The sequence below is a fragment of the Dipodomys ordii genome, unplaced genomic scaffold, assembly GCF_000151885.1.
Source record: "Dipodomys ordii isolate 6190 unplaced genomic scaffold, Dord_2.0 Scaffold62, whole genome shotgun sequence".
Taxonomy (NCBI): Eukaryota; Metazoa; Chordata; class Mammalia; order Rodentia; family Heteromyidae; genus Dipodomys; species Dipodomys ordii.
Window position 1 is genome coordinate 4,549,158 of NW_012267278.1, and position 26,585 is coordinate 4,575,742.

Genomic DNA, 26,585 nt, shown 5'->3' on the forward strand with positions numbered 1-26,585 from the left:
CTGTGCCCACATGCCCTACATTGTCTCACCTCTTCAGAGTGAGCTGCCCTGAGCCATGCCAGCTTCTCTTATCATGCCATCACAACTAAACAGAACATAACCTATAACTGTAGTTGGGGGGGGGGGGTCTTCCCATCAAAACAGCTGTAAACCATTATGGCTTTGTTAAGACTCTTGAAAAATGTCTTGGTATGTCTCAAAAGAAAGAACCATAAGTCATCTATTCAGGCTAAATTGATGAATACAGCCCGTGTTAATTCTGAAGTGTTCAAGATCTCTTCCTCAGTTCTGCTCATTTAGGGCAGAGATGACGTCCTGGGTCCTCTTATCTCAGCCATGTGCACTTCTGTATGTATAGGTATTGCATGTTAAGGTAAACAGGAGACATATCAGTCATAACTGTTGTTTCAGATCTGAGTAGCTGATACCGTGGACCAGTAAGCATGCTTGGGAAGGATGGTTTTAGGGGATAAGATACTCATTCAGGTGACAATATCAGCTGTGGAATAAGATCGCTCTGCCCACAGGAGAGATCTGGGTTAGCATTACAAGTGTGCGGGAATTTCAACAGAATGTTTTATTTAAATTCAGGGAAAGGAAATAATTGCAGGACCAGAGTGGAGAAGTCCTAGGGAGCTTAAAATAGGTATGATTTTGGTTATATGTTCAGTTTAGCGGTAGGAAAATTCAAATATTAAGCATTGGCATTTTCTGGTTTTTGGATTCAATTTCTGGTGTGGTTGATTGGTTGATTGTTTTTTTCTATCAGGATAGGCTGGGTCATTTCAGTTACCAAATTACTCCAGAATTGCATGGACTTAAATTGAAGCCAGGGTCTTGAGTATCCCAGGCAAATGCTGTATCACTGAGTTAATATCCCTAGCCCCAAAGCAGATGTTGCTGCATCTTCTTTGTCAGACATCAACATGAGTTCTATACTCTTCACTCCGAACCTGCCTGTGACACACAGAGATAGAGAGAGCTAGCTCTTAGTCCTTTTGGCTTGAGGTAGCACCTCCCATTCTGGCCATCTGTTGTTTAACACCAACTAGACCCATTTTTATACAGTGCTCTCTCATCATTGGAAGAAGCTAAAAGTGATCTACAAGACTACTTCCTTGAGGTGACATTGCCTTGTATAAACCTATTACCCCTTCATTATTGCAAGTCTGCGGTCCTGTTCCACAGGTGAATGAATGATGTCATTGTTGATAGAGTTCCGTACTGGGGTTGGTATGGACTGGCAGTGCAGCCATTCTGAGATCATGGCTAAGAAGGATGTGACTATTTGCTGTGGACTTAGCAGATAATGGGGCATCCTGATAAATAATGTGTCCTGTCTGATTGTTTATCTGCTGGTTTGACTAGCTTTAATAATATCTACAAGGCCCCCCCACAGTCTAAGGCAAGCCTGTTCCTGTCATTCGGTGGAGCCTCAGTTTTGCTTTCATACGCATGCCCTCCCACACTACTCACGTCTGTGTGGAGTAATGTCCATCCCTCCTGGCCTCCTCTACCTTATTTCAGTGCATGCATGAGAAGTTTCTGCCTCTGTCCTTGTGATGTAGCTGCCTAGTTCTTCTACCTTTCCCTATCTCCAGCTTTGTTTGTTTCTCCATTACTTTGCTCTTATTGCAACTGATGTTATGTTTTCATTTATTTATGTATTTGTCTGTCTTCCCATTAGCATGCAGTTTTGTTCACTGCTGCATCCCTGGGGCAGAGAAGATACATATAAATACATGGGGAATGATAAAGAGGTCTTGATAGATGATAGACTCAGAAATAATCTTGTGGTTGCCAGAGACATAAAAATGGATTTCCTTTCTGTAATATTTCTATCAGACCCTCTCCCTTTCTTCTCCAAGGGTAATTGCTTTTGTCCACTCAAAACAGATACTGTCATAAGATGAATGTTTGCTACCAGTTTTACTTCTGTGTGATCTAGTCTTTAAGAATTATTTTTGTCAAGGGATGGATGTATGGCTCAAGCAGTAGAGGGCCTGCTTAGCAAGAATGAAGCCCTGAGGTCAAACTAAAGTACTGCAATAGGAATGGTAGTGTATGCCTGTAATTTTAGCCATTTGGAAAGCTGGAGGTCAGGGGCTAGCTTACCTGAAAACAAACTAAAGCATAAAGTGCTGGGTGAGGAGCTTAACTATTCTAGCAAAACACCAAGACCGGGAGTTCAAACTCCAGTAACCTTCCCCCCACACACACACAAAATACTAATTTTGGTCATAGTATATGACCACAAGAAATAATTTTGTCTTTCTTTTAGAGAGTCAAACCCTTTCTTATAATACTCTTCCTTATTTGTGTTTCCTATAAAATATCGTCCTTGATAAGTTAGTGTAAGTTTCCCTTGAAGAGCCAGCCAAAGACAGAGTTGCACTGAATAGCTCTGATTTAAATAAAATAGACCAGTCACATGAGAAATCCATTCAAATGAGTGAGTGTGTGTTTGTGAGTGACTGGTGACAGGATTGCATAAAATTACCATTTCACACACCTTTTTCAAGCAAGATGCTTGTTATCTGACCCTGTTGGTCATGAAGAATATTTGCTAGGGAAAATGGGAATGTAATCAAATGTTTCCAGCAATTTTACAGGGTTAAGAGGTGCTATATTACAGTATTCTGAGTTTCTGGGGGTAGCCCAGAGGAAGACAAGAATTTCAGATGCTCTAGAAGAAACTTCCTGAAAAGGGGCTGGGGAAGGACGGGGGTGGGAAAAGGAGAAGACAGGAAGGTGTGTACGTACATAGCATCACAGGTAAGCATCAAAGCCAGGCCAGAGCCCTGGCTGCCTGAAAGGGAAACAGGTCTAGGACCTACAGGCCTACTTGTCAAGATGTTGGTGCTCACAGAAAGAAGTAGGGTCCATAGCCAGAGAGAGCTGCAAAGGCTGGCAGAGGCTGTGATGGTCAGTGAACCCATAGGCACAATTGCAAACTTGAATGAAGGAAACGAAGATGCAAGGCTCAAGAGAATACTAACACTTCAAGTACCAAGAGAGGAAGAGAAGCCAGGAGGCCTAAGGAGGGATGGCATGGCGCTGCAGAGAAGTCAACAAGGATGTGAGCTGGTCTGTGATAGGATTGGCTGTGAGCATTTGAACAGGAATGAAGCTGCATAGCCTCTCAGGTAGCAGTAGAGTGAAAACCCGCTAAATGGGGGTTTTAGTACCCCATGTGCTGGCTTTGTAGGTAGATGTTTCTGCACACACCCCTGACTGGGCTTCACACCCATCAGATGGCCCTGTCCCCCATCCCTTTGGCCATCTATCATCGGAGTGCAGTGCTCTATTTGAGCTCTTCCATTTGTATGTTTCAAGTCCTCATCTCCAGCTTTCATTTTTCTTGATTACTGCTAATAAGGAAAAGGAGTATCTGCGATTAAACGTGTATATTTCTGTGTTTAGAAACATTTCAAAGCAATAGGCATAGACCTTTTCATCTGGAAGATGCACAAGGTAAAACGGATAAGCTTCCTGTACTGATTTTTTTCCCTACCACATAAATACCAGCATTGCCTCAGCTGAGTTTAGGCTACAAATCAAACAGAAATTGTTCTTGTTATCTTCACTGCAGGATTTCTGAACTTGGTGATTTCTGCCTTCATTTCCCCTTCCTTTTTTTTTTCCTGCTTCCCCCACCCGCTCCCCGCTGAGGTGCTTCCTGGTAGCTGTTTGGGATGGTAATCCTGATGCTCTGGTTATCTCTTCTAATGGCCCACCTCTTTGCAGCCTGCCTTTGCCAGGCAGATGGTGTGCTTATCTCAACTCAGAATTCCCCAGGCGAGGAGTGAAGGGCACTGTGTGCTCCTGGGCTTCTAAAGGATTGTTCCTTAAATGACTTGAAATCATCCAAAATGGGTTTCTTTTAGCGTCTCTTCTCACCTAGAGGGTTTGTTCGGATGGTTTGTGTTTGTATTGTTTGAAAGTCTCAGACCAGAGGATTATGAGCAGTATTAGTCTTCTCGAATAGAAATCCACAGGAATTTCTCTGTCCAGTAGAACATTACAAGCAAATTCTTCTGTACAGTATCTAAAAGCACAAGATCCAGCGAAGACGACAACTCTACTATATATAAGCTGTATGTGGCCTGGTTGGTTACTTTTCTGTGTTGAAATGACCCCAGCTAAAAAATAGATCTTAGCTAAAAGATGCACCTTATGTGAGTTTAAATGGTGGGCTATTTCTAAAGTCCTTCTCAGTATTTTGGTCAGTCATTTTCTGTAATAAAAAGTTATTTGATAGCCAGGTACCTGTGACTGACACCTGTAATATTAGCTACTTAGAAGGCTAAGACTTCCACCCCCACCCCCAGGGGGAAAGTCCAAGAGACTCCATTTGCAATTAGAAAAATGCTGGAACCCACAGACCTGTAGACATCTAATCTTCGATAAGGGAGCTAAAAATATTAGAATGGAAGGAAGACAGCCTCTTCAGTAAATGATGCTGGCAAAATTGGTTTATCATTTGTAGAAAACTAAAGCTAGATCCTTATATATCAACCTACACCAGAATCAACTCCAAATGGATCAAAGATCTCGGAGTCAAAGCAGACACCCTGAAAACATTACAGGACGGAATAGGAGAAATCCTAGGTCTCCTTGGCACAGGCCGAAATTTTCTTAATAGAGACCCAGAAACACAACAAATCAAAGATTGGACAAATGGGATTGCAAGGACATAGCTAGCAAGATCAATAGAAAGCTCACGGATTGGGAAAATATCTTCACTAGCCATACAACGGACAAGGGTAGGGGAAAATCAAAGGAGGAGGCAACAATGCTTGATAAAAAAAAAATGTACTTATTACCTTGCTCATGTAATTGTAACCCCTCTGTATGGTATTTTCCACAATAAAAAAAAATTTAAGAAAAATGCTGGAGTGGGGGTATGGCTCAAGTGGTAGAGCGCTTACCATGAGCAAGTAAGCCAAGCAAGAGTACAAGGCTCTGAATTTAAGAGCCAGTATCAGGACACACAGAAAAAAAAGTTTTATGTGCCTTTGCTTCTCACAGTGTTTTACTGCAGATTAGTTTCCCATTGAATATGCATACAAACAAAAGGGTAATCATGTACTATTGCTGGTTCTACACACAGTGGAAAACCACACTTGGCTTTATGCAGTCCTGTTTAATTTTGTCATGCCAGCATGAACTTGATGGCGTAACCCTCTGCCCTCTCTCCTCACTAACATCTTTCCTCAAGAGTCTAATAGTCTACCCCTTTAAGGGGTGAATAACAAGACAAAAATTTAAAGCTACATAGCTTTCATCTATTACTCAACATTCTTGCCAGAGTTTGTCTTTTCTATGCTTTGGTTTGTTTTATTTTTCTGCTGCAGTTAAATAAGTGGTTCTGCTGTAGTTTGGGGTTAATGAGGATTTGCAATGGATTTCAAGTATCTGTCTTTTTATTTAGCAGGTGCAAGCTCTTGCTCTAAATTACCATAGCTAAACAGTTTAAGAGACATAAAGCTCTACTGCCCTGGCTTTGGTAAATTAATAGAGGAACGGGCTACACATACAGAAAATGTCAGAGCTTAAATAATTTTTATTAGTAATAAGTTGAAAACTTGTGCCCTTAAAAAGCTTATATAATCTCTGAAAGGCTTCAGCCAGAGTTAATTTTTATTTTATTACTTTTTAGCTTATAAGCATTTTAAGGCCAGATTCTTAGGCTGCTCCATTTGTAAGGATGTTGAATGAAATGCCATTTAAAATGTTTTAATTGAAATAATGAGGGTCCCAGGTTGAGCTTTCATTTATGCACTTATCTGGCATATAGTTATTAAGTGCATACTGTCTTGGTGGGCACCATGCTAGAGACAGAGGCAGGACATATACCCCAGGAAGACAGACACACAGCAGGAGGGAAGGAGAGCAGGCTCTGAGGAGTGATCTGATTCCCTTGTTTATAATGGGTAATGGAATGTAGTCTGCAGCCAGAAGACCTGGGTTAAAATCTGACTTCATCATTTACAAGATGCATGACTTGTGCTAGTGACTTCTCTGTGTCAGAACAACCTACCGCATGGAGTTAATACAGAATAAAATGTAAGGCTACTTCTGAGTCCTTACCCTCTAGTGCTTACTGCAGGTAAGCACTGCATAAATATTTTAACCAAATTAAGATAAACATCATGCATTTTTGACTAAAGAAAAAACTGAGGAAGAAAGCTCTATTGTGGGTAATGTAGAAACTAATTAGCAGGGGTTTTAGTGTTTGTTTTTAAACCTACGGGAACTTTAGCTTGTATAGAAATGTTAGTATCAGTAGGTTTATCTCTTCAGGTCCTTGGCTAACCAACCTTTGTGTATTTTTGGTTATTTTCATATGTTCAGATAAGGAATCACTTTCTAACTGACTCCCAAATGAATTGAATGGCCTTAAAAAAAAAAAAAAGTTTCATTCTCATTTTAGAAGTACTCACGTGAAGCTTGAAACTGCCTGAGATGTAGCTTGGGAACAAGAGGGCGATCCTGTGTGATAGTGGGAAAGGAAAGGAGTCAAACAAGTGAATGACTAAAGAGCAATGGCTTTGTTCTTTTAGTCATGATTTACCCTAGGAAGAGTAGGTGATTGGGATTGTGGGGTTGTGATCTGAAGGTGAGGGCTGGAAGTTTCCCTAGAGACATTGGTTAAAGTTAGGAAGGATTGCACCACCTGTGAAAGCCCAGAGTGAGAGGCCTTTGTAAAGAATGGGAGGTGTTAAGATTTCAGGCTAATAAGTAGCCAGATACTAGAAGCAGCTTGTCTTCTAGAAGACAAAGCCACCATGCTAAGAGACAAAAATGACTTTGTGCCTTAGAAACTGAAGCAAGCTGGCCATAGGTATTGGGGAGAGGGGGTAAGGGTTAGGAAGAGAGCACTTAACAGGCCATTCTACTTCACTTACTTATTGCAGACAGTACCAAGCTTATAACCCTCAATGTTTGATTTACCATAATGTTTCCATGTCCATACATGTGAGCAGAACAAAACATCCATTTCATGAGTGGTCCAGAGCCATATCTGGGGCCACTTCAGACTGAACAACTGGTTCTCTATATGCAGTGAGGGTCCCTTCACTTTAATAACTTCACTTTAATAACTAGAGGAACTGAAGTTGACTTTTCTGTTCTGTACCTGTCAAATGCATTGACTTGCCCAGCTTTGTACCCATGAACTTCAGATAGTCCGCCAAAGTGCTGTTCCATGCACTGATTATGCATACTCTGACACTGCTTCTTTCACCTTGGGTTCATAATTTGCGTCTGTGTGTGAGAGAGAGACATAGAGACACAGACAGAGAGGCCAGTAGAACTTGAAATCTGAGCCAGCACTATTCCTTAGCTCATTTGCTCAGGGCTGGCATTCTACCACTTCACTTAATACTTCCACTTTTGAATTTTGGGTTGTTAATTGGAGATAAGAGTCTCACACTTTCCTACCCCAGGCTAGCTTTGAACTGGGATCCACAGTTAGCCTTCTGAGTAGCCAGGATCGCAAGCGTGAGCCACCAGTGCCCAGCTGAGAGCTATTTCATGTCTTGTCTATTTCATGTATTTCGTTTAACCTGGTGAAATAAAATTATTATTCCCAAAACATTTGACTGAATCCTGGAGAGTTCATGAGTTTCTGCAGAGATTAGTGATATCATATCCAGCATGTCATTGTGTGCCCACAGGTGCCCACAAATGAATACAGCTTTTCAAACTGGCTGACTTTCTGTTTATTGAGGTGCCCCACAGGAGTCTTTAAATCCCCACAGTTGAGAAAATGTCCAGCCATCCTTTGAAAGTCGAAAGTAGTCTAGAATAGATTTTCCCTTTATAGTTTCTGCCCAAAGGTGACTCTTAAACTCCTCCTCACTCCCCCAAAGTTAAATGCCTGGAAAATAGACAGGATTACAACCTTGTAGTGCAGCCCAGTATTTTTAACCTCTGCACTACACAGAAATGTTCGAGACCGCCCAGTCCGTCCCAGAAAGTCCTTCATACACTTGTTTTGCAAGACAATTGAGGCACCAAGGTCGTCCTCTGCACAGTTCTTTGTGTGATGAAATGTCTTATTCCCTCGTTGCCTTGATTGTGGAATCTTGGGCATTCTGCTCCTTGTCAGATTTATTGGCTGCACTTAGCCCAGGCCACACAAGTGGCCCCTGTCAACTCTGATAAAAGGAAAAGCTCAACACCCTTTTATGAACATTCTCCTTTAAACCTGTCAGGCTCTAAAATTAGGCAGGAGTAGCTGTCACCAGGCATTCTTCTCTGAAGAGTTTGCCCTCTGCCGCTCACCTTCGTCTTTCATGGAGAATAGTGTCCCATTATTGGTGATCATGGGAGTCCCCACATTCGCTCAGGTTGCATCATCTGTGTCACTGCAGATTGCATCTGGAAACGTAAATGATTGCACTGATGTAAGGGTCTTAAGAGAAATGGATGTTATGAGTAAATGTATTCATTTCAAGGAATATACTATTTCAGGGGAGAGAGTTGGTCTATCTATAACTCGTGTCTCTTGCTTGCAGGAAATGTTCCCTTGATGTATTAAGTTTTCTTGCTCCTCTTTTTCTTTTAAAGATGTTTTCATTTCATTGGTTTGAAACCAGATGTATATGTAATGACAGACATGCATTCCGTGACTGCCATCTTGCGCTGAAACTTGCCTTCAGAGGGTCAGTGGCTTCCTCACTTGAAAGTAGGAGTGGGTTGTTTCTGAAAAGCTTTGTGTAAAAGTAAAATTTTCTTGACTTTCCTTTTCATCTGAAAAATTCAGCTCAAGGATCTGTCAGTTGGTCATTCATTAGAACATGGCTTTACGTATACAAAGCTAGAAGTCAGTTCAAACAATTATCATCTCAGTTGCTTTCCATTGTCATAACTGAATACCCAAGAATGGCAAATTAGGAGATACCAGTTTAATCAGCTCAGAGTCCAAGGTCATGGCACTGGTATCTGGTGAGGTCTTGCTTCATCTTAACACGGCAATTACCATCACATGACAGGACAGAGCACGCCTGTGTCCGCTCAGGTTCCTTCTGAAGCCACCAGTTCCATCATAATGACCCCACCCTGAGGATCTAATAGCATGTGCCGGGAATTTGAGGGATTACATTTTATGATTTGGGGCAGGAGAGGGTGCATTTGAACTGTGACAGCTAAAGAAATTGGAATTTCTTTGTGATGCTCTCAAGCATTTTTTGTTTGATTTGTGAAGTGAATTGGATCCATTAAGTCTTTTAGAAATACTCTTGAAAATTTCCGTGGAATGGCATGGCAAGATAAAGTGGGGTCTTTATTATGTTCATAATACTCTGTCTCCAACATGGCACCACTAGCTATGTGAATGGGTCATCTTTCTAAGCAGACTCATAATAACCCTCCCTGTATCTGAAATCCAGCTTTTGAAATGCTTAAATGAGCCTTCTTTTTCAGTACATAATGAACACAGAAAAGCAAATAGGACATAACACCTCCAGCAGAATGACATTTGTCCCTAGATTCCCTAGAGACTGGTGGGCATTGTCTTAAGGGGAAAAGGATGAATATATTAAAACCCATGCCCTAACATTTATAATGTTTTGCATAGCTGCCTCCAATAATGATAGTTACAAGAAACTAATGAAATAATTATTTTATGATATAGCAGAAAAAAATGGAATCAGAGACATGAAGACTTGATGGTAATTTGCTGTACCATAATGAGCAGTGACATATCTTCTGGATCTTATTTTGTCCTTTGTAAAATGAGAGGTCTGCTGGTTTGGATGAGTCCTGGACTTACAACCTCTTTTTGTATCTAGAATTTTTAGAAATCCTCAGATCTGAGGTTATTTTATTTCCTTGAGTCTGAGAAACAACTTGCCAGCAGCTTTGCTTACCAGGTGGCTCAGTCTCGTGACTGCAAATACCTCGAGCAGCAAATACCCTTCTCTGACCTCTACCAAGAGACAGCATGATAATCACCAAGGCTGATATTCTTACAGTCTGATGTTCAATGGTCTCAGGTTTAAATGTGGAATAACACTTCTTGAAAATGTGTTCTTGAAAATGAAGAACAACTTAAGGTTTTAAATTTTCTTTTGTTTATTGTGATTTTTGAGATTTTTCACATATTGAAAGCTCAACAGTGTTTATGTAACCCAGTTTAGAAGTATACTTCTAGACCTTTTACCAGATTGACAAGATGTTACCTGAACAATTCAGATCTTCTATCTCTCTTGATATGTAGGCCTGGAGGCTCCCACCTGCTTAGCCAGAGCCCCTTGGTCTTCTGCATTAACCTGTGTGAAGGTGACAGCTATGTAATTTTTCTTGTCGATAAGATGGCCCCATCTACACTTCTTGACAGGATAGTCGGGAACCTCCATCTCCTGACCCAATGCAGGCAATTCAACAGGTGTCTCAACCTGCGGGGTCCACAGCCTTGCAATCACTCCAAGCCAAGCCTTTTTGTCCTCTAGCAAGGTAGAAACAGATTCACCCCATTGAAAGGTCAGGTGGTCTCTTCAGGGTGACATCCCTTCTGCCAGCAGCTCTTTTCAGCCTGGTCTCTTGGTCTCTGCTTGTTTCTGGTGAACCAGTATAAAATGCCGAGTAGCTTAACTGTTGCTCAGAATCTGGGTAAGCTATATTGAAGTGAACTGGCTCCTCACAAAACATCCATTAGCCCTTTTCAGTGTAGCTGGATATAGCAAAGCCATTTGACAAAACAGGCAAAGTCTTTGCTGTTTGTCCTATTCTGGGCCAGCTTCTTGGTCCTCACTTCCTTCCTTCCTAGGGGCTAGAACCACCTTCTTCTCCAGCTACTCAGGATGCCAACTGTATTGAAATTTGGAGAGAAAAAGGAAATTTAAAGCAACCCTTAAAAATTATACTTTTAATTTGGGTCAATTTTTGGCTGGCTCCCTTAACGTGAACTAACCGTGCTTTTGAATCATTGGCCCCATGTGTGTGTTTCATTTGGGGTCTTCTTGGTAAAGGCTTCCTCTCTAGTATGGATTCTTTGGAGGTGCTTGTAGCCTGTTAAGGTAAGAGGCAGCTCAGTCACAGCTTCTGCATTGAATTGGATCTATCACATTATCTACTACTGTTTGTTCTGACTGTGACAGACAGAAACAGGACTTGTCAATCTCATAAGCCATTAGTCCAGGATGACATACAGATTGTTCCTCTTACTCAGGTGGGCACCTGTTAGACCCACATGAGCACTTTGTTTTCCTGTCCATTAAGATTCCCATAAAAGCTTTAGCATTCCATTACAGGGCTGTGCTCATAGTGGATGCTCAAAAAACAATAGGTACAGAGGACTGAGAAATGTTTGGGGTGAAGGAGATACCACTTACCCCATCACACTGTTGTTGTACATTGTATATATCTATTGAAATGTCACATTAGACTCCACAAATACATTGTGTACATTTAAAAATTATAAATATTGGCAGCTCTCTCATGGGCTACAGGTATGTACAGTCTTTTTGCCTTTTAACTTGAACCTGAGTGTCATCATAGAAATAAATTTGATCAACAAATAGAAAACACTATCTGCTCGTGAAGCATGAATGGCTTTCATATTATAAATTACATGAGTGACATGATCATTTCTGTGTACCAGTAATGATATTTTAGGTAGCCACTTTAAGCTGGGTCTTTAAACCTGGACAGTGTGCTAAATGAAGGGGGACTGAAAGTAATAGCACAAATTAGCACTCATCAACCTTTGAAAAGGCAATGATGGTCAGAACAGAGGGACAAAAGGATAGGAAGACAGTGGGTGGTGGAAATTAAGCTCAAGGGACAGATAAGTGAAACAAAAGGTTGTGCATATATTGGAGACATTTGAGTCTCTGTAGATTCCAACAAACAAGGAAAATGCAAAAAAAAAAAAAATAAGTAACAATCAGAAGGTAGTGAAGGAGGTAAGGAAGAGAATCGCAACTGAGTGATCCTTCTTCCCCTGGGGTGGGAGAGGTTGGGAAACATCTTGAGAACTCTTAGCAGAGGAGGGGAAGGGAACAGAAATGGTGCTGGGAGTGGATGTAGGAAACAGCTACTCTGGGATTCATTTGGGTGGTGAAGCAAAAGATACTTAAGAATACATGGGAAGACACTGAATTCCAGGGCTCAGATGACTTCAGATAGTAGTTTACCAGGAGGAAGTTGAAGTGCCATGAAAGAAGCTGTGAGTGAAAAAGCACGTTGAGGCAGATAGAGGTTCTGAGAACCCATCAGTGGGGACGGGGAGGTCCTGGTTGCAGCCGGCTGGATGAGAGCAGAGCCATGGAGCTGAGCAGGGAATTGGGCCAATGTGGGCAGTTGGAGGGACTCGGTCTTGCACAGATAACTCTTACGGAGGTGGCATCAAGTGAGATGGTTTCTTGTTCGCTCCTTTGGTCTTGTTGCCTGTGGTTAAAGTGCCCCCAAAACTTTGCCAGCACAAGACCTGGGAGCCCCGTATTATAGCCCACAAGCCCCAGTCACCTTACAATGGCTCCTCTTTCTCTTCATGTCCTTGTCTCACACAGCCCCGTGATACCCCCTCTTCTCCCCCTCCCTCCCCCTGTTAGTGTCTGCCAGCTAACTTTAAATAAAACTTGATTCTGGTAGTTTTAAACGCTTTTAAACTCTTAAGCGTATTCTCTATGATTTCTCTATTCTAAGTATGTCTCCTCAAAATTTGTAATATAAAAAGCACTTATTTCTATTTGTTGGCAAGTTTCAAATAAAGTACTAAACATACAGGCATTTATCATTATCCTGTGTCCTCTGCCGCTGAAGTCACCTGCTGTTCTCCCCTCTCCCTTGTTCATTTGCAAGGACTCCAGAGCAACTTCTGCAATAGAACAACTGCAGGAAGAAGCCTCAGCTGTAGTCCTGCTCCTGGTTGGAAATGCCTAAAGACATTTGCCCTTTGTACATGGGAGGTCGGAGAGATGTTTCCGAACCAAGTGGGGAGTTAGCCCATGTCCATTATGATAAAGACCCCTAAAGAGAAAGCTGTTTACTGCTTTGCTTTCTGGTAGAAGCCATTATCAGCTTTGTGTGGCTTATCATTCATTCTATAGCTTATCATAAATGGCTTTGAATGTTCCCTTATCCTTTTCCTCTTAATCCATTATCCCAAAAATGATGAATATGGAAATAGTGGCTGAACTTGCCTGAGATGGCTCAGATTCAGAGAGGTTTGATGAGTTTTCATTACTCGTACTGCAGAAAATGTCTTTGTTTAACCAGGAATAATAGGATTTCCGTGTTGTTCTTGACATCAACTCTAAGCTAATCTGTTTTGTCGTTTCTAACATTTGTTTAATAGTTAAACTGAGAAAAATGAAGATGTATTGAGGGCCTTAATCTTTACAGAGGAAGTTGAGGGTGAGATTTGTTTTTAAGACAGGATGTCTCCTTAGCTGGAGTTGCTGAACAGCACAGTAGTATTGGATTTTCCTGTGCTCAGAGGGATGAGGAGGAGCAGAAATTAGATGCCTATTCTCTTTCATGTGACCCCTATAGGCCAGGAGAGGCTAAAGGTGGTAACTACGTTCTGGAAATGAACTTGGAGGCTGGGTTTGGCTAAACAGTTTGCTTCAGGGAATCTAGCAAGATAGTGTGCACTAAGATCCGTGCTGCAAACCCATGCTCTTCCCTGTCCCACACCATCCCATAAGGCAGAAAGTTGTCTCACCATCAGATAGCCATTTAATGATAGGAGGTTTTCTTTGTGCTACAGTACATATTGAAGACTTAATACTGGCTTTTTTTTTCCTCACATAGAAGCACGCATGGATTTATGAAGTAATGTAATATTTAAGGATTTTGCTTTCTTTTGTTCTAGATTTTCTATCCTAGCAAGGATGGTACCAAAATTCCAATGTTTATTGTGCATAAAAAAGGCATAAAATTGGATGGCTCTCATCCTGCTTTCTTATATGGCTATGGCGGCTTCAACATATCTATCACACCTAACTACAGGTAAGTGTGGAACACGCTGGGAACTTGCCATGTCTTGGATATTGTATACACATTGTGGAAAGTAACTGAAGACCAGAAAAACATGAAAGCTGTATGTCTTGCTTAGTGCTTTCATAAAAGGACAGGGTTACTGGAAAGTACCTGAATAGGCTTAGCATTTAGAGGATTCTTAATAGTCTTTTTAGAGCTAGATGTTGAAGTCATAGCTTCCTGGCTATGAAATATTAGCATCAGCTGAGTCTTAGGCGCTTCCTTCTTTATAAAACATCACTGTCACTAAACCAACGCTCCCCCCCCCGCCCCGCCCAAACTCTCCTCAACATTCTATTCAGAGCAAATGATTTTTAGCTAATAATTTTCCACCAGCACACAGGCTTATAGATTATCTTAACATTCAGCCGTAAGTACATTTTCTGAATATGACTTCATCTGTTTTAAACTGTAACATACTTATTGTTTCTGTGATTATTTCCCAGGTAACTTACATTCAGGGAGGAAAATAGTTTCTCGTATTTGCAAACATGATATTTAATATCCCATTCCTACTATGTAATAAAATTTACTTTAAGCATCTTTAAACAAAGCAAGGAATTTCCTGTCGGCAACCCAGATTTATTTAAGCTAACTTCTAAATCGTACCTCATAATCAAAACCGATTCACAGATTCACCCAGCATCTTTTCTATTCAGGAGAAGATTGGTGGACTGATGACTACCAGGATATAGCGTCAGAACAGACCCAACCAGCTGTCCCAGAGTTAACTACAAGAAAGCTATTACTTTGTTTGTGAACACTTAATAACAGTAGCAACTCATTATTTTAGGTTTAATCAAGTATAAAGTCAGTTTATGCCAAGTGGTTTTTAACAAATGTCACTCCAGTGAACATCTGGCTAAGGAATCTGAATTCATTCTTTTATTAGGGAGGAGCTGATGGAGGCTTATGTATCAGATCAAGATATAGAACAGTAGTTCATGAAGTAGATTTGCATGGTATCATCTTAGGAGTAAACTGAAGGGGGAGAGAAGAAGAATGCCCTAGTGGTGGCCACTCATCCACTCTGCTGTTCCAGCGCCACTTACTAGGCACCACCCCAGATGTGTCACTAACCCTGGTTGTAGGATCGCAGCCCACAAATGGACTTCTAAGGCAATGAGATTTGTTAGTTTATTAGTACATCCATATCTGTGAGGTTAAATCACATGCCACATTTCTTCTAAGATGATTAGTCTGAAAATGCAAGCCAGTAGATACCGGTTCATTAGATTAGCCCAATGTTTCCAATAAAGAATAAAATACGTCATTGTTTATCACTCAGAATGGTAACATGGCAAGCTTCAATTCCAAGTCAGAGCAGTGCTCGGTGGAGGGGGCAGTGAACTGAGCAACCAGTGAATAGCAAGAGCCTCACACAGCGGATCTCCTGTAGCCCAAAGCACTGGTGTTTGTGCGTTTGTGCCGTAAGTCCTTTTTAAGCCTCTGTGTTGGGAATCCAGAGCTGAGTACCCAGAACATTTCCTCCCAAAGCCAATGGATGCAATAGAGTCAGGAGAAACCAGCAGAGATGCAGGAGGAGGACCAAGTGATTGAAAATCAGGTTGGCCAGTTGAGGGTGGTTGGTCTGATTATATCTACCCCAACTCTTGTAATTACTCCTTTCATCCTTGATAATCTAGAAATTAGTGCTCAAAGAAGCTAGAGCTTCAGCTTTCCTCACATCTTCCCATTCATTACTAAAAGGTATAATGGTAAAATGCTCAGATATAGCTCTCAAAGCAAAGTTCATTTTAACTATAGGAAAAAGGGGGGAGGGGAATCCAAATCGAAATTTTCCAGAGGACTTAATACTTTTTCTTATAAGCTTCCTTTATAGTTCCTTCTGTTTACTCCTACAACACAGGCTCCAGCCCTGAAAACTCTGTTCTTATCTTCTCATCTGTGTGACTGATTTATTCTACCTTTCATACCCTGGGGTTGTCTAGAAGTGAAAAACTTGAGGGCCACATGTGATCACATGTAATCACACCTGTAATTCCAGCTCCTTGGGAGGTGAGAGGATTGGGGATCTAGGCCAGCCTGAACAAAAAGTGAGATCCTCATCTCCACCAACAAGATGGGCCAGGTGATTTCTGGCCATAACCTCCACTATACAGAAAGCTATAGAGGCCTGTGCCTAGTTCTGAGGCCAGCCTTAGGCACAAACAGGAGGCTCTACCCCAAAAAATACCAAGGTGTGGGGGGGGGGAGTGATGAGGAGGTGGTACAAATGGTAATGTGCCTGCCTAACAAGCTAGAGACCTGGAGCTCAAACACTAGTACCACTGAGAAAAATGAGAGAGAGAGAGAGGGAAACATGTTAGTGGGGAAGTGGAGCTGCAGCTCAAGTGGAAGAGCACTAATGTTGAGCAGAAAAGTCCAGGGACAGCACCCAGGTCCTGAGTTTAAGCTCAAGGCCTGGCAAAAAGAAAAATATGTTAAAGGACTTGCCTTCCCCAACATGAACAGTTGAGAGAGTGTTACCAGTGACAGGGGCCACAATCAGCTGCTCCTATGAGCCCAGCATACTTTCCGCTTGGCCTGGCTGTGTTTTGCTTGCCAAATGATTTTTTTCCCCCCACTAATCAGGTGAGTGTGGAGTAAGGGCCTCTGGTTGTTTCTATATCTGTGGTACGAATTATGTCATAAAATACTTAACCAGCATAGGAAAGCACTTACGAAGATGTTTGCATTCTGCCAGTGAACGTTAATCAGAAGTCACATTACTGTAGCCAAGTAATGCAAAACATGTTGGGCCCTTGTTTAGATACCACAGTGCGTGGATTGTCCTCAAGGACTATCTGCGCATGGTTCTGAGTAGGCAGACACTGCAAGATTAAACTGTCTTCCCTATTTCTCAGTGTGTCCAGGCTCATTTTTGTGAGACACATGGGTGGCGTCCTGGCAGTGGCTAACATCCGAGGCGGCGGTGAATATGGAGAGACGTGGCATAAAGGTGAGTCATTTCCTCTGCAGCCTGCCTAGTGAAAGTTGATCCTTTTCTCCTGGAAGCAGCAGAGGGAGGGGCTGAGGGCACAGAAGTAAAAGGAGGATGTTAACTCATTGCAGGCAAAAGTCTCCTTTGAAATCAGGTCTTTCTTTTCCTCTATAGTCTTTGATAACGAAGTGGGCATTCGGTAGAAGCATTCTGCATAAGACTAGAATTAAAATGTGAGGTTCTTAGCAATGCACACCGTGCATTTTTAATTATCTGTGTCTGAAGGGCATCTTGGGAAAAACGTATATTTTTTTTTTCTGCCTCTTGGTGGCCTTGTTTGCAGGTTAGCATTAGTCAGAGCAGGTCCTGTTCTAAAAGAGAAACCTCATAGCTTTCCTGTTCCCAACATTACTGAGCATGTTCCTCCAGGCATGGTTCTAAAACCCTGTTTATAGCGTGTGAATTTAGACACCAGATTGCAGATTGTTTTTCTTTTGTGGTTTGCTTTGGTCTCAGTTCTCTGTGTTCAGTTCTCAGCTTCATACCCCAGAGGGGCAGGGTTTCTTAGAAGAATCATCTTTTACTTGAAAGCTCTGCCTCTTCCATTTGTGGCTATGTGGAGCTGGAACTGAATTTTTAGACTACCTGTTGTGTGCCTCTCCTGCTATCATTTGTAACAGGCCTGCAGGGACCATGGTAACCCCCACTGCTTTGGGTTGGTCAGCAGCACCAGACCAGTGGAATCCGCTTCAGAGACTACCCTTCAGATTTGTACAGCTACTTTCTCCACCTTGCAAGGCCTAAGCCTCTGATTTTTTCCCCCCACTAATTAGCGAACACAGGGATGAGGCCATCAGGACATGAAGAGATCTTCATTAAGTATTAGTACTAAGTTGCAGGAAAGGCCCAGGCAATCCAGCACAATCCCAAGGGCTAATGTTAGGCAACAGACTGCCCAAGCATACTCGCAAGACTGAGTGCTCCTAAACACCCCTGGGCTCCTAGCTACCATTCATCACTTGGATAGTTCATTGTCTGCTGTCATCCCTAATTATCATGTATTTGACACTACATAGATTTCCCTGAAAATTTGTGACCTGATAGTAGACTTTAATTACATTAAAACCATATTATTATATGCCTGAGAAGTGAATACAAAATTTCTACTGGACACTCATATGTAGAAGACTAAAATTGGGCCCACTGTCTGTCACCTTGTACTACTATCAACTGAAAATGGATCAACATCAGGCCTGTACCATTGAAACTACTACAGGAAGAAGTAGGAAAAACAAATAAGAACATAATGTCATAAGCAGAAACTTTCTGAGTAGAGTGCCTGGGGCTCAGCAAATTGGAAAGAGAATTGACAAATGGGATTATATCAAACTAAAAGGTTTCTGGACAGCTAGGGACAAAGTAAGCTAAAAAAGCATCCTACAAAATAGGAAATTTTTACCAGCTCTACATCTGTCAAGGACCTTATATCCAGAGTATACAAGGAGCTCTAAGAAAGTAAACACCCACTCTGAAATCAATAACTCAATAATGGGCAAAGAAGCTAAGTAGAGACTTAGCAGAAGAAACAAGAATGGCCAAAAAAGATCAGGAAATACTCAACATCCCTGGCCATAAAGGAAATGCAAATCAAAACAATATTGTGATTACATCTTACCCCAGGAGGATTGACCATCAACAAGACTACAAATAACAGATGCTATTGGGGGGAACCCTATTATATTGTTGGTGGAAATGTAAACTAGTGCAGCCACTTGGAAGGCAGTTTGGAGATTTCTCAAAACACTAAACGGAACTACCATATGACCTGGCAATACCAATCTTAGGCATCTACCCAGTTTCAGGATAATAGTAAAGATACTTGAACATCCATATTCATCGTTGCACTATTCACAACAGCCAAGATACGGAAACAGCTAGATGCTCTACAGCAGATGAGTGGATCAAGAAAATGTGGTACATACATACATACAATACAGTTTTATTCATCTATTAGTATAATCTGTCATTTGTAGGGAAATGGATGGATCTAGAAAAAAAGTTAAGTGAAATCGGGTTCTGAGAAACAAACTACACATTCTCTCTCAGATGTGGAAGTTAGATCTAAAATACAAACTTATATGATAACATCTATAGGGTTATCTGCATATATCCATTAATTAAAGGATGGTATACTTGGAGGAGTCCAACAGTATAACTCCTTTGAACAACTAGGGATGCTTTAACAAAATACCAGAAGCTAAAACATGTTTAGGAATAGGAACAATGAAGGGAAAGTACATGAATGGAGAGAGAAGGGGTGAGCACGTGCAGTCATAATTAGTGCACATTATGTAAAAATGATGTAACTTCAGAGTAGGGATGGGATGGGGAAAGATGGGGGAGAACAAGGGAAGGGTGACATTGACCAAAACACATTGCACTGATCATCTGAACTCTGGAATTTAAACCCCTTTGTGCACCTCAGATTCATTTACAAAGACTCTACTCCTTGACTCACCTGATTTCCTATCTAAAATAGTATATAGTTGGTTATTTACCCCCACCTCAACACATGCTTCTCCTTTCCCAATCCTGTGGTTCCTGTAGATCCCTCAGATCCCACAGCCTTCTCCTGAAAGAACTGTATTCCCCCCACCAGCACCTCTGGTCATCAGCACCACCATGTTTCGGTAGAGAAGGTGCCTTGGGCCTAATTGGTTCTCCCTTTCCCCTCTACTTGTTAGATCCAACTTCCTGTCCAAAGCTTACAAGTGGCAGCTTGAAGTTAGACTGAGATAAAATGTGTTTTGACTGATTCAAATGCTTTCTCAAAGTCAGGCAGTGAGTGAAAGGACCAGAAAGGGACCTTTTTCAGTTATAGATAGCCTAGCATCCAGAACACTGGTAAATCTAAATTTCATTCTGTTTATTGAGCTTAAAATGTAATGCTCTTTTAAAAAGTCATCCACCTCCAATGATGATATTCCTAGAAACTAATCTCAGCTGTTCTAATTCACCAATAATTTCTTATTAAAATCTTAATAACATTTGTTTTGATGAGAAAAAGACTCCTTCAGTTGCATTGCTCCATGTTTAATTGACTTTCTGCAGAAGTGGTTAATCTCCAGTATCTAATTACATTTAGGTCTGCTTTTTGATCAGCGGTTGTTATTTCAGAGATCTGTTTCTTTGGCTTTTGGCCTTCACTTTCATGTATTTCAAGGCCCTGTGAATGTTCCTCTCTTTAAGCGATTTCTTTGGCTTAACACATGGGAATGACTAACAGGTGGTAGAGTACAGATTTCCTGGGGAGATGTGTGAGGTCTTTGGGAGTCATTCAAGAATCCTGAAAGCCTGTATCATCACTTACCCACTTTGAACTCCCACAGAGAGAAGGGGTGAGAAGTTGCTCCATGCTCCCACTGTCATGAGCAGGGAAGCATGTGTGACCCCAGTACCAGCTCTGGGCTGGGTGCAAACCCCAGGGGTGAATGCCACGAGAAGCCTCATTTTGTTTTGACATTTGGCATCCCCAAAATATAGACGCTTTTTGAGATTGTATATTCCTCCAAAACAGATAATCTGTTCTCTTGAGGCATTTTAAAGTTCTAGACATTTTTAATAAAATACAAATTTTCCAGATGGGATCACAGTTATGGTCTTGGGAGAAATTTCAGCAGTATATAAAATTTCAGTTGACAGGACTGGGAGGTGGCTCAGCAGTAGAGTACTTGCCTCACATGCATGAGGCCCTGCGTTCGATTCCTCAGCACCACATAAACAGAAAAAGCCGAAGTGGCAGAGTGCTAGCCTTGAGCTGAAGAGCTCAGACACAGCATCCAGGCCTAGAGTTCAAGCCCCATGACCAACCCCCGCACACACACACCCCAAAAAAAACTTCAATTAAGGCATTTCTGTAAATATGGTTTTTGCAGGCATTGGTTAAGATGATCAGTAGTTGAAGCTGTGTGCTACAGTCATTTGAATTCTATTCAGGCTAACCTTATTCTGTGTTATTAATTAACGTGTTTTTCACTTTGGCACATTGTAGGTGGAATCTTGGCCAACAAACAGAACTGCTTTGATGATTTTCAGTGTGCTGCTGAATATCTGATCAAGGAAGGCTACACCTCTCCCAAGAGGCTGACGATTAATGGAGGTTCAAATGGAGGCCTCTTAGTGGGTAAGAACTGAGTTGTACTCGTTGGACTTTCTACCTGACTCTTGAGGGCTTTTCAGATACTCTGGGCAGCTCTGATTGACTGTGAGCTTCACAGAAGAAAGAAGTGTTAACTAAAAGCAAAACCCAATTGTATATGGGCATCTGATAATGGCATGCAAAGAGACAGATACATTATCTGAATTGACTCATAGTAGCCAGAGCAGAATAACAGACATCCACTCAAACAGAGGACAGTGTTCCAATCTACTACTAGGGGTGAAATCAGGGGATGAGTTCATTCTTGTGTCCTATTCTTTGAAAGACGCAGAATCAAATTAAAACCTGAATTCCTTTTCATACATTTTTCTCCCAAAGGGATATAGCCTTTAAAAATGAATTCTTTCAGACTGGTGATATAGTTGAATGGTAGAGTGCTTGTCTGAGTTGAAGAAGACCCTGGGTCTCCAGCCCTGAAAATTAAAAAAAAAAAAAAAGGAGATAAAATAACTTGTTTAAGTTTGGAAAGAATATTGATTCAATTCTTAAATGCCAAATTTTGTCCAAGATACTGGGATGGGAGTGAACCAAGGCATCGTAGAGCGTTCACTGTAGCCAGAGGCAGCAGTCCCATGTCCTGGTGGGGCTCAGTGAAGCCTGGAACAAGAGGCCAACCCAAGTCAGACCTCATGCCATCCAGAGCGCTCACCCTACTGTGTGTGAAATATGAAGCCTTTAGAGAATTAGGAGAGGTTTGTCTTGCTAGCAGACCAATGGCTTGGGCCAGGCAGGTTGTGTAGTAGCAAGATGTGGTAAGATCTGGATGTATTCTGAATTTAAGTCGGCTGAACTCCCATAAAGAATATAGATAAGATACTAGATTTAACGGGAACAGACACTGAATACCAAAAATCAATCATGAGAGAATTGTGTTCATAATTTACTGGTTCACTCAATAACTCCATTATGTCCTTGAAGGTTTATATCCAGGAATTGTTTTGTGCTTGTTGACAAGTCTCTTCAGCAATCTGCAGAGATGGAGTTCCCCCATCAAGTTCTTGCTTTTATATTAGAAATACAGATTTCTAACTTTACCACCCCCAGGAAAGAGTCAAGGTCTCCAGGGGTAGGACTGTTATTAATAAGTGCTGATAAGAACCAGGGAAGGACCTGGCTTTTTTGCAGATACAGGAAAGTCTAGATCCTTTGCCTAACTTCTAGTCATATGGCTTTGACATTACTCCTTCCATACCTCCCTGACGACTTTGCCCTGGTACCTCACCACTTTGCCCTTCCATACAATTAACTCCACACTGGCCAAGCCCAGGTTTTGCAGCAGCTGCTCACTTCTTTATCTCATAAGCTAAATTTAGATTAAGGGTACCAAAAAAAATTTTAATAACCAGCCAAGAATATGTGGCAAATTGGTTAAAGCCTTGAGCTGCATTTAAGACCCTGTACTGTCTTGGACTAGTTCTGAGATCCTGAACAAGTTCCTTTACCTTCCCCTTTCCTGGAGCTTTCTGAGTAACAGTCCCCTAGGAGGTTCAATTTGAGGAGCAAAGCTGTATTCTCGATAAGAAGCCCACCTTCCCCATATGGGGAGCTTAGGAAAGTGGTGGTTTCTGATGGTTTTCTCTTGTGCTCTAAGGATAAAGGTAACCAGGGTTTGAAAAGCACATAAGTGTTGCTTTGGTTTTGTTATTTAGATGTTTAATGATACACTGCTTCCTTTTTCTGTCTATCTTGGTTTTTAGCTACTTGTGCAAATCAGCGTCCTGACCTCTTTGGTTGTGTGATTGCCCAAGTTGGTGTCATGGACATGCTGAAGTTCCATAAATTCACCATCGGTCATGCCTGGACCACGGATTATGGGTGCTCAGACAGCAAACAACACTTTGAATGGCTTGTCAAGTATGTAATGTATATTTGCTATATATATTATGATTTTATATAGTCAGTAGGGTTGGTGCATGATGTTTTATCCCTATCAGTGTCTTATTCACATATAATTGAATGCAAAAGTGGGAGAAGAGATGGGAATTCCTTCTGGTTTTCCTTGTTTTGGGTTTTGTTTGCAGTGCTGGAGATGGAACTCAGAGACTTGCACATACTAGGTACACAGTCTACTTTTTTCCTTGTTTTAATATGGTCTCCATCAAAAACAACAAACCACAAAGATGTGACCAGCAGACTTGCACAAAGAGGTCTCCAAGATTCCTGGCTTGGTCACTTAGTCAAATACTAATGTACGTAGTGCTGTGCAGGAACTTTGTGGATGGAAGGAGGGGTCTCTAGAACCTAAGACCACCCTAGCCAACAGCCATCAGAATGATGAAGATAGATCTCAGTTGTACAGCCACTTGTAACTGAATTCTGCCAACGATGTGAATCTGAAAGATTTTTTTCCCCCAGAATGTCCCAGCAAGAGCCCACACAGCCTAAACCTTGATTTTGGCCTTGCGAGCCAGAACAGAGAACCAAGCTGAGCCAACTCACCTGATTTACAGAGTGTGAGATAGGTTTATTGTTTTTAGCTGCTAAATTCATGCTCATTTGTTACTGCAATGAAGAGAAATTTAGAGGGAAAAGGTGTCATTAGGCCTTATATCAATATATAGGACTTCCTTTTCTGAACCAAGAAATGAAGAACTTCAAAAGAGGGAACATATACAAAAAGCAGTTACACTTAATGTTATACTCTTAGTATAACCACATGTATTTGAAACTGCAACTTGCCTCACTTTGAGCTTCCTTCCTTCATGCCCTTTAGCTACCTTGGTAATAGGACAATGAGTGAATCAAGTCTCTCGGCTCTTCCCACATTGGAGTGGTTTTAAATTACCAGCAGTATTTAGGGATAGTTCTCAGACTGGCACAAAAAGTCTGCTTCTCATCCTATCATCTCAGAAGCACATTAATTTTGTTAAAAGAACCATTTTTGCAGCTAATGGACCTCTTAGAAATCGCATTAAAATGGTTCATGTGGGAGAGGAGTCCTGGGATTTGAAGTCAAGGCTTCATGCTTACTGAACACTGAATACTCTACCTCTTGAGCCATGCCCCTCCCCAAGGTTTTGTGTTTTTGCCTGCACCTCAGTCCTCCTACCAACACCTTACGCGCCACAACACCCAGCCTTTATTGGTTGATATAGACTCTTCCAAACTTTTTGCCTGGGCTGGCCTCAAACTCTAATCTCTTTATTTCTTACTCCTTACACCCAACCTGAATTACTTTGAGTACTTTGAAACTGCTAAATTTTGTTTTATAAGGGGAAAAAAATGTTCACTGTAAAAGCTATTTTGAATGCTCACATGATACACCCTAGTAAAAACATACTGGTAAAAGCCATATGTCCAAAGAAATTATACTTCAAATCAGTGTCAAGAATATAACCACCTAGAGGAAGAAGTCTTTTGAAAGCTTATTTGAAAATTGTATTGTACATCAAAGGCAACAAAACCTAGCATTTCCAGAATTAATTTGAAAGCAAAAAAAAAAAAAATTCCCACATGCTTTTTCTGAGTTCTATTTCCACCTCAGGGTTCAGGGTTCTAATCTTGCTTTCATGAGATGGCTGCTCGAAAGCTTGGAGCTCACCCCCACACATTAGCTAGCTGAGGTGGTCATTCACATTCTAATTAGCTGCAGTCCTCCTGGGAAGGTAAGCCACACAGTTCCCTTGCCACGCTAATCTTGTCCTCCAAAACAACCATCCCCTGCTTTTGATATCTACAAAAGTGGATAGTCTGCCTTTGATTATCCTCCAAAACAACTATCCTCTGCTTTTGATATCCATGAAAGTAGATAGCCATCTGGGCAGTGTGGCTCACGCCTGTAATCCTAGCTACTCAGGAGGCTGACACCTGAGAATTGTGGTTTGAAGTCAGCCCAAGCAGGAAAGGCCCTGAGACTCTTTTCTCCATTTAACCACTGAGCTGTGGCTTAGTGGTAGAGCACCAGCCTTGAGCAAAGAATTTCAAAGGACAGCTCCCAGGCCCTGAGTTCACGCCACATTCCAGGCTCCCCCAAAAAACCCACACCTGGGTAATCACAGAAGTGCCTTTGTCCTGCAGGTATTCCCCATTGCACAATGTGAAGTTGCCCGAGGCAGATGACGTCCAGTACCCATCCATGCTGCTCCTTACCGCTGACCACGATGACCGTGTAGTTCCGCTCCACTCCCTGAAGTTCATCGCCACCCTCCAGTACGTCGTAGGACGCAGCCGGAAGCAAAGCAACCCTCTGCTCATCCACGTGGACACCAAGGCTGGCCACGGGGCTGGGAAGCCCACCGCCAAAGTGATAGAGGAAGTCTCCGATATGTTTGCATTCATAGCACGGTGCCTGAACATCGACTGGATTCAGTAAATGGAATTTTCCGCCCCCTCTTGACAGCCACAGAAAACCTCAAGGGCTTTCACCATTCTGACCAGGAATCCATGGAAAGAATGCTTCCCAGCCTGGTACTGTTCCTCCACTGCGGACTACAGCCGAACAGAACTGCCGGGGGAATTTTATCTTTTTTAGCTTTCTCCTTTTTAGCAAGCCCTTGGCATTTCTTTTTCCACCCTATCCAGGCACATATTTTTAAAATGGGGGGACAAAAAGCATGTTTGGATAAAAAGGTAAATGACAATGAACATGTGGTGAATACTAGATTACTGAATTCAGGGTCTTAGTTGGGCATACTCATCATATATAGCAACGCAGTGAAATTTGCGTCTATAACCATTACCTATCCTTAATAAATTGAGAATTCTTCTCATGAGAAAGACTTCATTGCAATACTAATAAATGCTATTTAAGACTGAAAAAATGGAAGGCATTATTTTTTTTTTTAGTTCCTTTGCTTTTAAAAGAAGCAACCATCCAAATGTACTTGACTATGGGAATAAAGTATTTTCAGTTAGTTTCTAAACAAGGACATTATTAGCACTGGAAAAGAGTTGACTTCCTCCATTCCAGTTCCCTTGTTTATTAGAGGTGACTCACTTGTCGGATCCATTATCCACTCAGGTAAAGCTCTGATCCAGGGCTCTTTGATTTGGATGCCTCCTTTTAAAACTGTGGGCCAGAAATTCCATACTGTTTGCCGAGCTCACCGTCTCTGGATATCTGAGGTGCCCTGATTTCCAGGAACCCTCTATAACCAAATAAATACAAACAGGCATTTATCCTGGCTTATCGTACACAACAGAAATGTCAGCATTTCCCAAACCTTTTCTCTCCCATAGACTACTTCCTGGAGAAATGGTCATACTTTAAAAAAGAAAAAAAGTCTCCCCCTTTTCCTCAAGGCCTTCTGCCAGCTCCAGGGAGTCCCAGTCCATCACTGGCAATGAAGAAATAGCAGTGGGGTGACTGCCACCATCAGTACCCCGGCCACCAGGGAGCATGACTTCCCCCAAGTCACAGTCACAACCTGTGCCCTTACTGCCATTGATCTTTGGGTTCTTATAAGAATACACATTCTTTGCTCAGCT

The 26,585-nt window shown here is 41.7% G+C and overlaps 1 protein-coding gene across 1 annotated transcript in view; it reads left to right on the forward strand.

Annotated features, from left to right (window-relative positions):
* The window catches only part of Prep (prolyl endopeptidase), a 166,123-nt gene extending 140,188 nt beyond the window's left edge, over nt 1-25,935 (forward strand). The window contains exons 12-16 of the mRNA XM_013022378.1: nt 13,829-13,965; nt 16,863-16,957; nt 20,991-21,122; nt 22,856-23,012; nt 25,176-25,935. Of these exons, the coding sequence (XP_012877832.1) occupies nt 13,829-13,965; nt 16,863-16,957; nt 20,991-21,122; nt 22,856-23,012; nt 25,176-25,470 (816 nt within the window). The 3' untranslated portion in view covers nt 25,471-25,935. The remainder of the gene's footprint in view (nt 1-13,828; nt 13,966-16,862; nt 16,958-20,990; nt 21,123-22,855; nt 23,013-25,175) is intronic.
* The last annotated feature ends 650 nt before the right edge of the window (nt 25,936-26,585 follow it).